Source organism: Syngnathoides biaculeatus, chromosome 23, assembly GCF_019802595.1.
Source record: "Syngnathoides biaculeatus isolate LvHL_M chromosome 23, ASM1980259v1, whole genome shotgun sequence".
Lineage (NCBI taxonomy): Eukaryota > Metazoa > Chordata > Actinopteri > Syngnathiformes > Syngnathidae > Syngnathoides > Syngnathoides biaculeatus.
The window spans coordinates 20,234,668-20,247,975 of record NC_084662.1 but is presented as its reverse complement, the minus strand read 5'-3'; the positions used below and the strand labels follow the sequence as shown (position 1 = coordinate 20,247,975).

The window sequence follows — 13,308 nt, the reverse complement described above, 5'->3', positions numbered from 1 at the left end:
TAATGATATTCCACAATTCATTTACATTTCTTGGTTTGGCTACAGAAACAGAAGTCTTGTCACCCCACAAATTCTCAATTTGGTTTAAGGTCCAGGGATTGGGCTGGCAACTCCATGACATTAACTTTGTTGGTTTGGAACCAAAACTGCGTGTTTATTAGTGTTTGGGTCATTATCTTGTTGAAACACCCATTTGAAGGGCATTTCCTCTTCAACATAAGGCAACACATTCTTTAACATATGCAAACCGAGCCATGATCCCTGCTATGTGCTAAATAGGCCCAACACCATAGTTGGAGAAACATGCCCATATCATGATGCTTGCACCACCATGGTTCACTGTCTTCAGTGTGTACTGTGGCTTGAATTCAGGAGTTGGGATGATTTACAAACTGTCTGCGGCCCCTGGACACAACCTACATACAATACAAAAGAGCCACTGTGAGCATTAATTATGTAAATTAGGCAATCTGAATACATTCTGTACTGCACAGGACACTTGACATGGAGATTATACAGAATACAGCGCATTCATATGGTGTAAAAAAAAAAAAAAAAAAAGCATGAGTTGAAAGTCAGTTGTTAAAAAATAAAATACAATGGCGTGAGTTGAAAGTCGGTTAAAAAAATAAAATGCAATCACTTGCAAATCATATTCAACCTATAGTGTATTTCAATGAACACAAAAAAGTTTTAATATTCAAACTGATAACTTTAGTTCTTAGCAAATAATCATTAACTTGGAATTTTATGGCTGCAATACATTACAAAAAAGCTGTCACAAGGTCAAGTTTGCAACTGTGTTACATCACCTCTTTTAACGACATTCAATAAGGGTTTGGGACCTGCAGACACTAGTTATAGAAGCTTTGTAGGTGGAATTATTTCCCATTCTTGGTTGATGGCCAGCTTCAGCTGTTCAACAGTCCGGAGTCTCGGTCACATTTTATGCTTTATGCCTTATTTTCATTGAGAGGTCTGGATTGCTGCCAGTCTAATACCGCCACTCGTTTACTATGAAGTATGCCTTATTTTCATTGAGAGGTCTGGATTGCCGCCAGTCTAATACCGCACTCTTTTACTATGAAGCCACGCTGTTGTAGCAGATGCAGAATGTCGTTCGGCAGTCTTGCTGAAATAAGTAGGGATGTCCATGAAAAAGATGTACCTTTCAGCATTCTTTGGCCCGGAGGACATGACGTCCACAATTTTCAAAAACAATTTGAAATGTGAACTCTTTAGACCACAGAACACTTTTCTACTTTGCACCAGTCCATCTTAGATGACCTCAGGCCCAAAGATGCCTGGCAGCATCTCTGGCTGTTATTTTTGTGGGGACCAGAACGTTAAAAATATGTAAACATTATTTGTACTTTGCACATTTGAGACAAAAAAGGTCTTTAATTATAAAACCTTATGGTTATAATAAATTAGAAAAAAGCTGCTGTATTTTATTACTGTATAGTTACCATTCATCACTCGGACTCTTCTGCTGCTGGCGATGTAGTGTTTAGCTTTGAAATTTGGAATTTTGTGTGCATTGTTTAAAATGTTAACAGTACAGTATTGTGGTTTTTGTGTGTGTGCATTATTTAAAATGTGCAGTATTTATACTTTGCATATTAGACACACAAATTACAGTACAAGTGTCTTCTTAAATCACATTATAAATACTTGTGCTGCACAACAAAATTTTTATTGCAGTACATAACATTCCTCACTCAGAGAATCTTCTGGAGGCAATGGCGGTGTACAGATTTTACCTTTTGAGATTTTTTTGTGTTTGTGGGTACCAAAATGATTAAAAATGTCAAGACGACAGTACATACATATACTTTTCATATTTGAGAATAGTTTTCATCAGTACAATTGTCTAGTTAAATCTTTATCAAAACCTTGTGCTGCGCTTTAACATTTCTATTGCTGTACGTACGTAATTAGCATTCCTCATTTGGAGAATCTTCTGCTGGCGGTGTTGACTTTATAAATGAGGTTTTTATCTTTGAAAATAACATGGTGATGGGTACTGCTTCAAAATTCCCCTATATAAGGACATAACCCCGTCAACACAATTGCTAAACTCGGCAGCTCGTACCATATTGTCGTCGATGTGCAAAATCTTCCTCCACATGAACAGCATTGTTGTCGGAGAAAGCCTCACCATACAGAAGCACGCTTCTGAGAAATGCTATTGAAATTTTTCAAACCAACCTTTGCGTCCTGAATAGCCTCATCCTCAAGGATGTGAAGCCCTCCTTGCAGCTGGAGGTTTGTTCGGACTTTCTTCAGCCTCTTCGTCGTCACCGTGCCGTTTTTCTGCAATCTATCCACAAAGCTAACGCTGCTTCTATTCATACAAAGCTAATGCAGCTTCCATTCCAACAATCACCTTATTTTGCGAGACACCACATGTTTTGCTTCCTTTATTAAAAATTATTGAAGCAATTTTATGGATATCTACCACATCCTTTATATAGCACACTGTGGATTCATTTACCCCACAATGCCGAGCTATAAAAGTGTAACTTCTGCTGTCTTTGATCATATCCAAAAGTATTACTATTTCGCCGATCATCTTCATCTTTCTCTTTCTTCCTTTTGGACGCTTCAGAGGAAGCTTTTGCATCAGCACAGCGCTTTGGCAGAGGGTTGGATGGTTTTCAAGCATCAACTGCCCTTTTAAGCCACAGCCACCTTTCTCATGCAACAACACCTCAACAGGATTCTGGTCAGGACCTTGACTAGGCCACTCCAAAGTCTTTGTTTTGTTCTTCAGTCATTCAAAGTTGGAATTGCTGCTGTGTTTTGGATTATTTTCGTGCTGTAGAATCCAAGTTTGTTTCATCTTGAGGTCAACAACAATGACTTGACATTCTCCTACAGGATTGTTTTGGGTAAATTGAATTAATTGTTCTATTTTTCACAGCAAGTCTTCTAGTCCTGAAGCCCCAGACCATCACACTGCCACCACCTTAATTTTTAGTATTTTCCCTTTCTGAAAGTGTTACTTTAACTTCTGATTTAATGGGGCACACACCATCCAAAAAGTTCAACTTTTGTCTCGTCAGACAACACAGTATTTTGACAAAAACTCTTGTGAATCATCAAGATGTCTTCTGGTAAAATTAACATGGGCCTAAATATAGTTTTTGTTCAGCAGTTGTTTTCGTCGTGAGGTCCTGAGGACTCTGAAGGAGGTTTTCATCCAGGATATTGCTGTACTTTCATATTTCCTTGAATTGGAACCACTCGTTATGTCCCAGCAGCTGAAAAACAACCCCATAGCATGATTATGCTACCACCATGCTTTACTGTTGGGACTGAAGTCCCTATGTGTTTCTCCACACATACTACTTAGAATTAAAGCCAAAAAGTTGTACATTGGTCTCATCACACCAGATAATTTATTTCTCACCATCTTGGAATCCTTCAGGTGTATTTTGGCAAACTCCATCCGGGATTTCATGTCTTGTACTAAGGAGAGGCTTCCACCGGCCCACTTTGCTATAAATCCTTGACTTGTGGAGGTATGAGGTGATTGTTGATTTTCTAGAACATTCTCCCGACTGCATCTCTGGAGCTCGGCCGCATCATTTTTGGGTTCTTTACTCTGATTGCTCAGTTTTGTCAGTCAGTCAGCTTCCGTAAGGATTCTGGTCGTCCCAAACGTCTTCCATTTAAGGATTATGGACACCGTTGTGATTTTAAGAACCTTAAGTGCAGCAGAAATGTTTTTTTTTTTTTTTTTTTTTTTTTTTTAACTCTTGCCCAGATCTGTGGCCTGGCACAATCCAGTCTGAGCTCCTCAGGCAGTTCCCCTGGCCTCATGGTTCTTATTTGCTCTGACATGCGCTGTGAGCTGTAATGTCTTATAGACATCTGTGTTGGTTTCCTAATCAAGTCCAGTCAGTATAATCACACACAGCTGGACCCCAAAGAAGGTGTAGAACCATCTTAAAAATGATCAGAAGAAATGGATAAGCCTGAGTTAAATATGAGTGTCACAGCAAACAATCTGAATCCTTATGGAAATGTGATCCCTGTGTGTGTGATATTTTAGTGACTTTTTTTTCATCTGCAAAATGTAAAGAATTCCAATTTTTTGTCATTATGTGGTGCTGTGTGTACAATAATGAGGAAAAAAATGAATTTTTCTAAACTTTTTGATGTTATGGATCCTAGATAATGAAATCCCTCAATTCCTTGCAATTTTAAGTTTAGGAACATTGTCATTAACTGTTCGACTATTTTCTCATGCATTCGTTCACAAAGAGATAAACTTTGCTCCATCTTTTTGTGAATGACTAAGCAATTCAGGGAAGCACCTTTTATACCCAATCATGGCATCCAGCTGTTCCCAGTTAGCTTGTTCACCTGTGAGGTATTTGATGAGCATTTGAACAACAGTTTGAACATTTAAACATCATCTTTGTAGTGTATTCAAATATAGGTTGAACATTGTTTGCAATGCAAATCATTGTATTAAGTTTAAAATATAATTGGAATTGCGGTTGTGTGTATGTCTGCATATTTGTCTGTGTGTATGTATGTATATGTACAGTGCCATCCATTATTGGCACCCCTGAATAATATGTTGTTTTTTTTAGCTTCTAATGTATTTTTTTCTAAATAATATGGGACTTTAATAGGAAAAAAGAGAAAAATCCAACCTTCAATACAAGTGCATTTATTCAGTGGGGAAAAAAATCCCACATAAAGAAATAACTATTTGACGTCAATGTGTGTCACAATTATTAGCACCCCTGGTGTTAATACTTTGTACAACCCCCTTTTGCCAACAAAACAGCACCTAATCTTATCCTATAATGTTTCATAAGATGGGAAAAGACGAAAGAGGGATCTTCAGCCATTCCTCTTTGCAGAATCTCTCTAAAACATCCAGAGACCTGGGTCCTCTCCTCTGTACGTTCCTCTTCAGCTCACCCCACAGGTTTTCAATGGGATTGAAGTATGGGGACTGAGATGGCCATGGGAGGAGCTTGATTTTGTGTCTGGTGAACAATTTCTGTGTAGATTTGGCCATATGTTTATGGTCAATGTCTTGCTGAAAGACCCAGTGATGACCCATCTTCAGCTTTCGGGCAGAGGGCAACAGATTTTGATTTAAAATGTCCTGGTATTTCAAAGCATTCATGATGCCATGCACCTTAACAAGGTTCCCAGGGCATTTGGAAGCGAAACAGCTCCACAGCATCAAAGACCCACCCCCATACTTCACAGTGGGTATGAGTTGCTTTTCAGCTTGCGCATCTTTCGTGGCATGCCAGACCCACTTAGAGTGTTGCCAAAAAGCTCAATCTTGGTCTCACCTGACCAAAGCATACGGTCCCGGTTGAAGCCCCAATACCGCTTGCCGAACTCCAGACGTTTGCGTTTTTTATTGTGAGTGAGGAAAGGTTTTCTCCATGGATGCCTCCCAAACAGCTTGTTGGCATGTAGGCATGTTGATTTGGAGACTTTGTGTCCCCAGGATGCTCTCATTTGTTGTAATTCTGTAATAGTGAGCTTTGGAGATCTTTTGATTTCTCTTACCATCCTCCTCACTGTGTGTGGTGGCAAAATAAACTTGGGTCCTCGTCCAGGCTTGTTTACCACTGTTCCAGTTGTTTTGAACTTCTTAATTATTCCTCTCACAGTGAATATGGGCAGCTGCAGTTGAGTGGCAATCTTGTAGCCTCTGCCTGACCTGTGAAGGTCGGCGCACATCTGCCTCACTTGTATACTATGTTCCTTTGTCTTTCCCATGTTTAAGAGTGGGTAAGAGAAATAGCCTCTGTGTCACGTCATATTTATACCCCAGGGAAACAGGAAGTGATGAATTACTAATTAAATGTTCCTACATACTCTGGTAAACTTTGTAAACTACTGTAGAAATGACAGAAATGCTTCAATTATATTTATTTCCTGGGAATTGTTAAGTGTGCCAATAACTGTGGAACGGGTGATTTAATGAAAAATAATTTTTTTAGTCAGGGTTTTTCTTTATATTTTCTTACAATTAATTTTTGTTGTAGGTTGCATTTTCCTAAAATTTCCAGTGTGACAGTATTCTTCTGCAATAAACACTGAATTTATTTTAAGGCTTTTAACACATCTTAACCGGGGGTGCCAATAATTATGGAGGGCACTGTATGTGTATGTATCACTGTGTATATGTATGTTTTAGGAATTCATTCATCACTTAAGATTGAATAACAACCCATGTATTTTTTCAGTGTTTACAATTTAACTGTTATTCTCCTTAACAGTCAGAGTGAGCGGGACGAGTTTGAGACCGATTACAAGCAAAAGTGTGAAAGGGAAAGAATTCTGCTTACTGAAGAAAATAAAAAGCTGTCCAATGAATTGGATAAGGTAAGATAAATATTTTGTAACTACTATTGATTTATTAAAAAAAAAAAAAAAAAAAAAAAAGAATTGAATTTCTTGCACTTTTGCCATTCGCTGTCTCCCACCAATGAATCAGTCCCAAACCTCAGATAACCTCACCGGGCTGGCCCAAATGTTTTCATGACATTCTTCCACCCAACCCCCTCTCTCCTGATCCCAAAGAAATCACTAGTCAATAGCCCACTTAAAAGCATACTGTAACCTCCTACTCAGTGGAATGACGTTCTGGATTCTGCTGTTGGTTTAGAAAAAGGTTCTCGGGGAGTTCAAAAGTCCCACATTTTAAATGGCTGATACATGGGAGGCTTTTTGATATCTGGAATAAGTCTCCAACTGATTACAAAGAAAATTTGTTCAGAATTATGTGAGTTAATTATCAAAAAATTACCACTGTATTAAAAAGTTTTGTTTTTTTTTTTTTTTTTTTTCCAAATTTTTCTGAGACCAGTACCAAGCTAGTCATAGCAGCAAATGTTTTGCTATCTTTTTGGGATTGCTCTAGCTAAGCTTTATGACTATTCTGCTGGCATGACTGCATCACAATTTTTGGCACTTGTAAACTAACAGCAAGAATTTACTGTATGGAGTGTATTCACACCCGCCACACGTGGTCCACTTTTAAACCAGAGTTGTTTTCCCCATTGGTCTGGACCTTTTGTGCAGGTGGTCATCCACCCCAAGACCTACTTTTGAAGTGTTGTCAGTACACTGCTTTGGTTCATGTGAATATAAACTGACTTTGATCCAACTCAACAAGTCAATGTCGAATATAAACGGACTTTGGTCTGACCCAACAAGTCAACATCCAATATCTTACGTGTAAATGTAGTATGCCATAGATTTTAACAAGTGAATGTCATACCTGAACCACCTTCTGCTTAACAACCTTTTTCCGATGTTGTGGTTGGCTATATGCTCCTTTGAATTGCAGGATGCATTTCTCAACGGCATCCGAAAATTAGAAATGTCACCAAAATTTTGTTGAATGAGCTGCGGTCCCCAATTTGTCATATTATCCAATATTACTCTTGATGCGCCAATTTTTTTGCAGCATTAATAAAACGCAAATTTAAAGAATAGTAATGCAGTCCACATATCTGGGTCGGCTGGCAAAGTGTGTAGTTCACGTGAAAATTGTACAATGTCAATGCGAACTGCACTAAACCCCCCAAAAACTAATTCGCTTTGGTTCTGACTAAAAGCGTTTTGTGTTTAATTATGTTCCAGCATTAATAAGATCACAAATGAGCAAAATAGAAATGCATTGTGCATATCTGGGTCTGAGATTTGTCTTGCCCTCGTCATTTCTGTCCAAAGGGAGTGACGATGGACACTCACATGGCTTTCACTAAGTTCACTTGTAAAATGTACATTGTGCATGGCAAAATGTACAATGTGATTGTGAACCGTACTAAATGGGAAAACAAGTAATGCGCTTTTGGATCGCACCAAACAAGCAGACCGAAGGACTCGCCTGGTGCGAATACATTCTTGGTGAAAAATAAGTTTTAGTCATAGTATTGGTTTAGAGACCATTCCGAATCTTAGCATGGTTTTGTTAGCTCGACTGTCCTGAAATATTGCTGCTTCCGAGCTCGGAAACCTTATGCCAAACTGTATTACATTATACTCTATTAGCGTGAACATTACCTCACAGGCCTGGCAGAAATAAAATGTGCTCTCTGAGGTATTTGATCAAACAATGGAACAGTTTACCATTTGTTATGTCTCTATGGTTACATTCTCACACTTAATCATTGTCTGTGGAAATGCACAAGGAATTAAATTAGTCGTTAATTACCAACAATACTTGTCCCATTAAACATTTTTTTTCAAGGCCTTGCACCTCTGCACCTGGTCCAGAAGCAGATATGCTTCATAGTTTAAAATTTGATACATACCTCTATATGAGTATGCCCCCCTTTAGTTTTCTTGGTCTTTGTGATATTTGATTTCCTTTCTTTGAAAAATTTTATGTTTGAAATGATCAGCTGTCATAGCATCTGTTCACTTACCTATTTCCTCAGATGACGGGCATGTTTGAGAAAGTGAGCATTTCCAACCGGCAGCTTGAGGATGAGATGAGAGAGCTGGCTGACAAAAAGGAGAGTGTTGCTCACTGGGAGGCGCAGATCACAGAAATCATCCAATGGTGAGAAACACATTGTAATTCTAACCACCACAGCACTGAATACTTCTCAAACATTTGTCTATGCGCCAATTTGTTAGAGAAGCAAGGTGATATGTGATGAATTAAAATAATCTTCAAATTTGTCATTGGGGAAATTTACCTTAGTACCTTTGAACACTGATATGCAGCACTGCTACAAAGGTTTATCCTTCTTACTACTCATGGAGTGCATGTTGTCATGCACTGTATTGGGTTCCACCTCATTGTGTTCCTACTGCATTTTTCACATACCTCTGAGGATCATGAGCCGTTTGACCCTCCCTCCTGCTCAGATCATGTCCGTTTGCAGCTGACACCTTGCCAGCTGCCCAGCCTCCCTGTGTTGGACAAGGCTGAAGTCCTAACATAGTGCTCACAGATACATACACTCGCACACGTTTAAAGGGAAAGTTTGGAATTTTCTTTGGGAATCCGGCAGTTTTTAATTCCCCCTGGTGGATGTATTGTCTGTGTTTAGTGAGTGTTTAAAGTGAGTCTTAATTTACTGCTTATGAAAGTTTCTACATACTCTATACAGTGCTCAGCATAGACAATAATTTTTTTTTCCTATCAGAATCACTATTTTCTATGGCATATTGTACAAGCTAATCAAATAATTCTGGAAGTTTTTGTTTGCTGAGAAATCGAAATAATTACTACTTTACAAAGGGGTTGTACACATTTATGCTGAACACTAAGTGAAAATAAACCACTTTCAGTGTGTTTTGTAGATACACAGACAGTGTACGGTAAAAATCTTCAATCTTTTGATTATCCCTTTAGTAATGAAATATGGTGTCTCTAGGGTGAGTGATGAAAAGGATGCTCGCGGCTACCTGCAGGCTTTGGCCACCAAGATGACAGAAGAGCTGGAGGGCCTGAGAAATACCAGTCTGGGAGCGAGAGCCACGGTAAAACATTTTGTACTTGGACTGACAGTGCCGTGAAAAAGTATTAGACCCCTTCTCAAATTCTTACATTTTTGGAGCATTGCCACACTTTAAGATGAAATATATGTAGATCTATCCATTTTCCAAGCCGCTTATCCTCATAGGGTCCAGGGAGTGCCGGAGTCTATCCCAGCTAATTTTGGTTAAAAGGTGGACTACCCTGAAGTCAGTTGCAAGGCACATTTCAGCACCTTATTAGACTAATATAACCCAAGTCAAAAATGTTCAGCTATCACTTTCTGGCCTCAAGCTTAACTGCATTTGCGTTCTCTAGCAGGATAACGATCCAAAACACATTAGCAGGTCAACTTTTAAATAGCTTGAAAAATAAAAACAAAAAAAATGAAATGAAGGTTTTGTAGTTGTCTGGTCAAAGTCAAGACTTGAATCAGATTGAAATCCAGTGGAATGACCATAAAAAGGCCGCTTTTACGCGAAAAGCATCTATTTTTGCTGAATTTAAACAATTCTGCGAGGAGGTGATCAAAATATTTCCTCAGTGATGTGATAGAGACTTTGCCAGCTATAGAAAACAGTTGGTTTCAGTTAATGCTGCTGAGGATGGCCATGACTTTTTCACACAGGGCCAGGCGACGAAGTTTTATTTTTTCCTTAATAAACTAAATCATTTAAGAACAGCATTTTATGTTCACCTTGATTATATGTGATTTTTACTTATCGAAAACATTAAAGGGAGGAAAGAATGCAAAAATATTTTGAATTTTAGAAGGGGGCAATACTTTTACACAGCATTTAATTAGAATCATGTCCGAATTGACACACTTGACTTAAGAATGGATTAATTCACTACTTTTTACCCTCCTCGGTTTTGCTGCAGGACATGCCTTGGAAGATGCGTCGCTTTGCCAAGTTGGACATGTCTGCCCGCCTGGAGCTGCAATCCGCCTTAGACGCTGAGATCAGGGCCAAACAGAGCATTCAAGATGAGCTGAATAAGGTCAAGGCCAACAACATCTCCACAGAATGGTATAGATGCATATTATTTTACTCTAAATATTTGTGTTGTAAATACATACAGTTATGTTATGATTCCCGTTTTTCTATGCTCCACCAGTAAACTGCAAGATGTAGAGAGTAGAAATCGGGAGCTCCTGGCTGAGATTGACAGGCTGAAGAAAGAGAGTGAGGAGCTGCGGCTACGTAGAGGTGCCAGTACACGTAGTAACATAACTGCTAGTAAAGGATATTTAATCTCTACAAGGGCTACGAAAAGTATGCTGATGTAATGATGACAAAGACACGTTGCTCAATATGATGCAGATGATGTCATTTTTTTCAAGTTAAAGAACAAAACAAAAACATTTAATGGAATACCTACAAATACAATTAAAGCATTCAAACAAAACTTCACTTGTATGAAAGTCAATTAAAAAAAAATCAGTTAAAATTAATAATAATAAAGCATGGTGAATGACTGGTTGGAGTGTCTGCCTCACAGTTCACAGGACTGGGGTTAAAATCCGGCCCCGCCTGTGTGGAGTTTACATGTTCTCCCCATGCCTGCGTGGGTTTTCTCTGGGCAGTCCGGTTTCCTCCCACATCCCTACAACATGCATTAATTGAACACTTTAAATTGCCCGTAGGCGTGATTGTGAGTGCAACTGTTGTCTGACTCTATGTGCCCTGCGATTGGCTTGCAACCAGTTCAGTGTGTAACATGCTTCCTGCCCGAAGAGAGCTGGGATAGATGGATGTATGGATGTATTTCTTGTCTCTTTGAAGATTATTTTGTAAGGCATTAAATGATGCGACATCAAAATTTCATGATTTATGATCATATGAAAACCAGTCTAAGAATAATTCCTGTGATACAACAAAATTAATTTTAAGTCAGTGTTTGATATATTGTTTTTATCATTTCTGTCTCTAGGTGTGAAGCACCAGGATTCACAGAATTCTTTCTTGGCTTTTCTCAATGCCCCCACCTCAACGCTTGACCAGTTCGATGTGAGTGTTTGCCAGCTCACTTGTGTAAAATCATTACAATTTTCAATATCTGTGACCAGTTATTGTTCCTGTTTTAAAATGGTAATTGGAGAATCATTAAAGCTCACAGTTTCATTTTTAAATCAATTGTTTTTTTTTAACATGATGTTTTTGTGAATTTTTTATTTACATTGTTATATTATTTGTCCTTGTTTTTATATATCAGGACTCTTATTCCTCATCTTCATCTTCTTTAATTGAGTTTTGGGAAGACGTAAGTTTCCTTGGTTAGATGGATGTTCTTGTTTTGTAATTGTGCCCAGACAATTGAAAAGGACAGAGTAGATGTGTATGTGAGTCCATACTTGTTTGAGTGTAAGTCTTATTTATCATGCAATAGTAGAAACCAACTCCTTGTAGAAATCCTTGAAGTGATTATTTTGCAGTACCAGTTCCTGTTAGTCAGTCTCGATTAATGAGCTGTGTGAACAGTTCCACAATGGCTTTTTGGTCATGGGGATTTGTTGGAACTGTTCCACCACCAGTTCACTGCATTTTTATACACGTCATCCACTCCATTTTACAGCTATGGCTATTTTTTGCTGAAGCTGACCTTGATTTCTTGCTTTGCTTCATACTGACTTTCCCTGCTTTCACCTCAGTATATCCATGTTCTTTTTCATAACCCTGCTCTTCAGTCCAACACCAATGCACCCAATGCAGAATATTTAGATCTGTGTTTCCAGTTCTGTAAGATAATTCTGATATTCACTCACTTCTGTCTCTGCCACACGCTGCGACTCTCTTCCTGCTGCTGAAGCGCTCGCCATCCATTGGCCCAGCTAGCAAAGGCAGACGCGTAAGAACCATCACCACACTGTATGACCAATATCGTTAATTCGCTTGTCCCGTTTATTTCATTTATCTGGTATCTATATATGTTTGCTATGTCTGTTGCACGGTAAGGTTTGAATGTGATGCTGCTTTTTGTGACGGGTGTGGTGTTAAAAGGCATGGTGTTGTTATATTTCTGTCTTTTTGCTTTGGGAGTTGCCATGTAGGTAACAAGTATGGTGGAAGGCAGCATGGACTTTTTATTTTATAACCTTTTTGATTATTTCTCATCAGTTGACTGTATTTGATGTATTAAAATAGGTTTTGAATGATAACATTTTGCCCCCAAATGAAGAGCACATAATGGTCAATTGCTAATATAGACCATTCCAAAAAAAATTGGATATCATGCTAAAGTTTATTTGCTTCCATAATTACATTCAACAAATTAAAGTTTCATAGATTATAGATTCATGGGCCACAATTTACAAGTTCAAGTATTTGTTTATTATTATGTAATTCAGAATCAGAACCAGCTTTATTGGCCAATTGTGTAAAAACACACAATTTTTCTCCGGCAGTTGGTGCTGCCCTGGTACGACATAGAGAACAAAGAACAAGAGACAGTTCTATTTATAGGAACTATTTCGTGTAAGACTTGTGCAGGATGTAAAATCTTCTTCATTTAGAACAGGTAAGAGATAAGTGTGTTGACGTCCCATATTGTGTAAAGCTTGTACAGACTCCCTTTACTCGTTCGCAGTTCCCGTTATAGACCAGTGAAATGACAATTGAGCAAAGGGAGCAGTTTAAAGTGCTGAATCGTGCGATAGTCTACAAAATATATTACTAATACTAGTATTGATTGGACCAGCAGAATGTAAGTATCCCAACAATAGTACAAGGCAGAAAATAATAAATTTGCTGATCAAGAACTTACTGACTTAATTGCCAGAGGGGAAAAAACTGTTCGAATGCCTGCTACTTTTGACTTGC

The 13,308-nt window shown here is 38.4% G+C and overlaps 1 protein-coding gene across 4 annotated transcripts in view; it reads left to right on the top strand.

Moving 5' to 3' along the window:
- cdc42bpab (CDC42 binding protein kinase alpha (DMPK-like) b) overlaps positions 1-13,308 on the top strand; it is a 107,509-nt gene that overhangs the window by 78,359 nt on the left and 15,842 nt on the right. For 3 of the 4 annotated variants that reach the window (XM_061811422.1, XM_061811421.1, XM_061811419.1), the window contains exons 18-24: positions 6,270-6,375; positions 8,439-8,563; positions 9,387-9,492; positions 10,370-10,518; positions 10,607-10,698; positions 11,423-11,499; positions 12,299-12,337. In XM_061811422.1, the coding sequence (XP_061667406.1) occupies positions 6,270-6,375; positions 8,439-8,563; positions 9,387-9,492; positions 10,370-10,518; positions 10,607-10,698; positions 11,423-11,499; positions 12,299-12,337 (694 nt within the window). The remainder of the gene's footprint in view (positions 1-6,269; positions 6,376-8,438; positions 8,564-9,386; positions 9,493-10,369; positions 10,519-10,606; positions 10,699-11,422; positions 11,500-12,298; positions 12,338-13,308) is intronic. The other variant, XM_061811420.1, reaches the window with a different exon arrangement.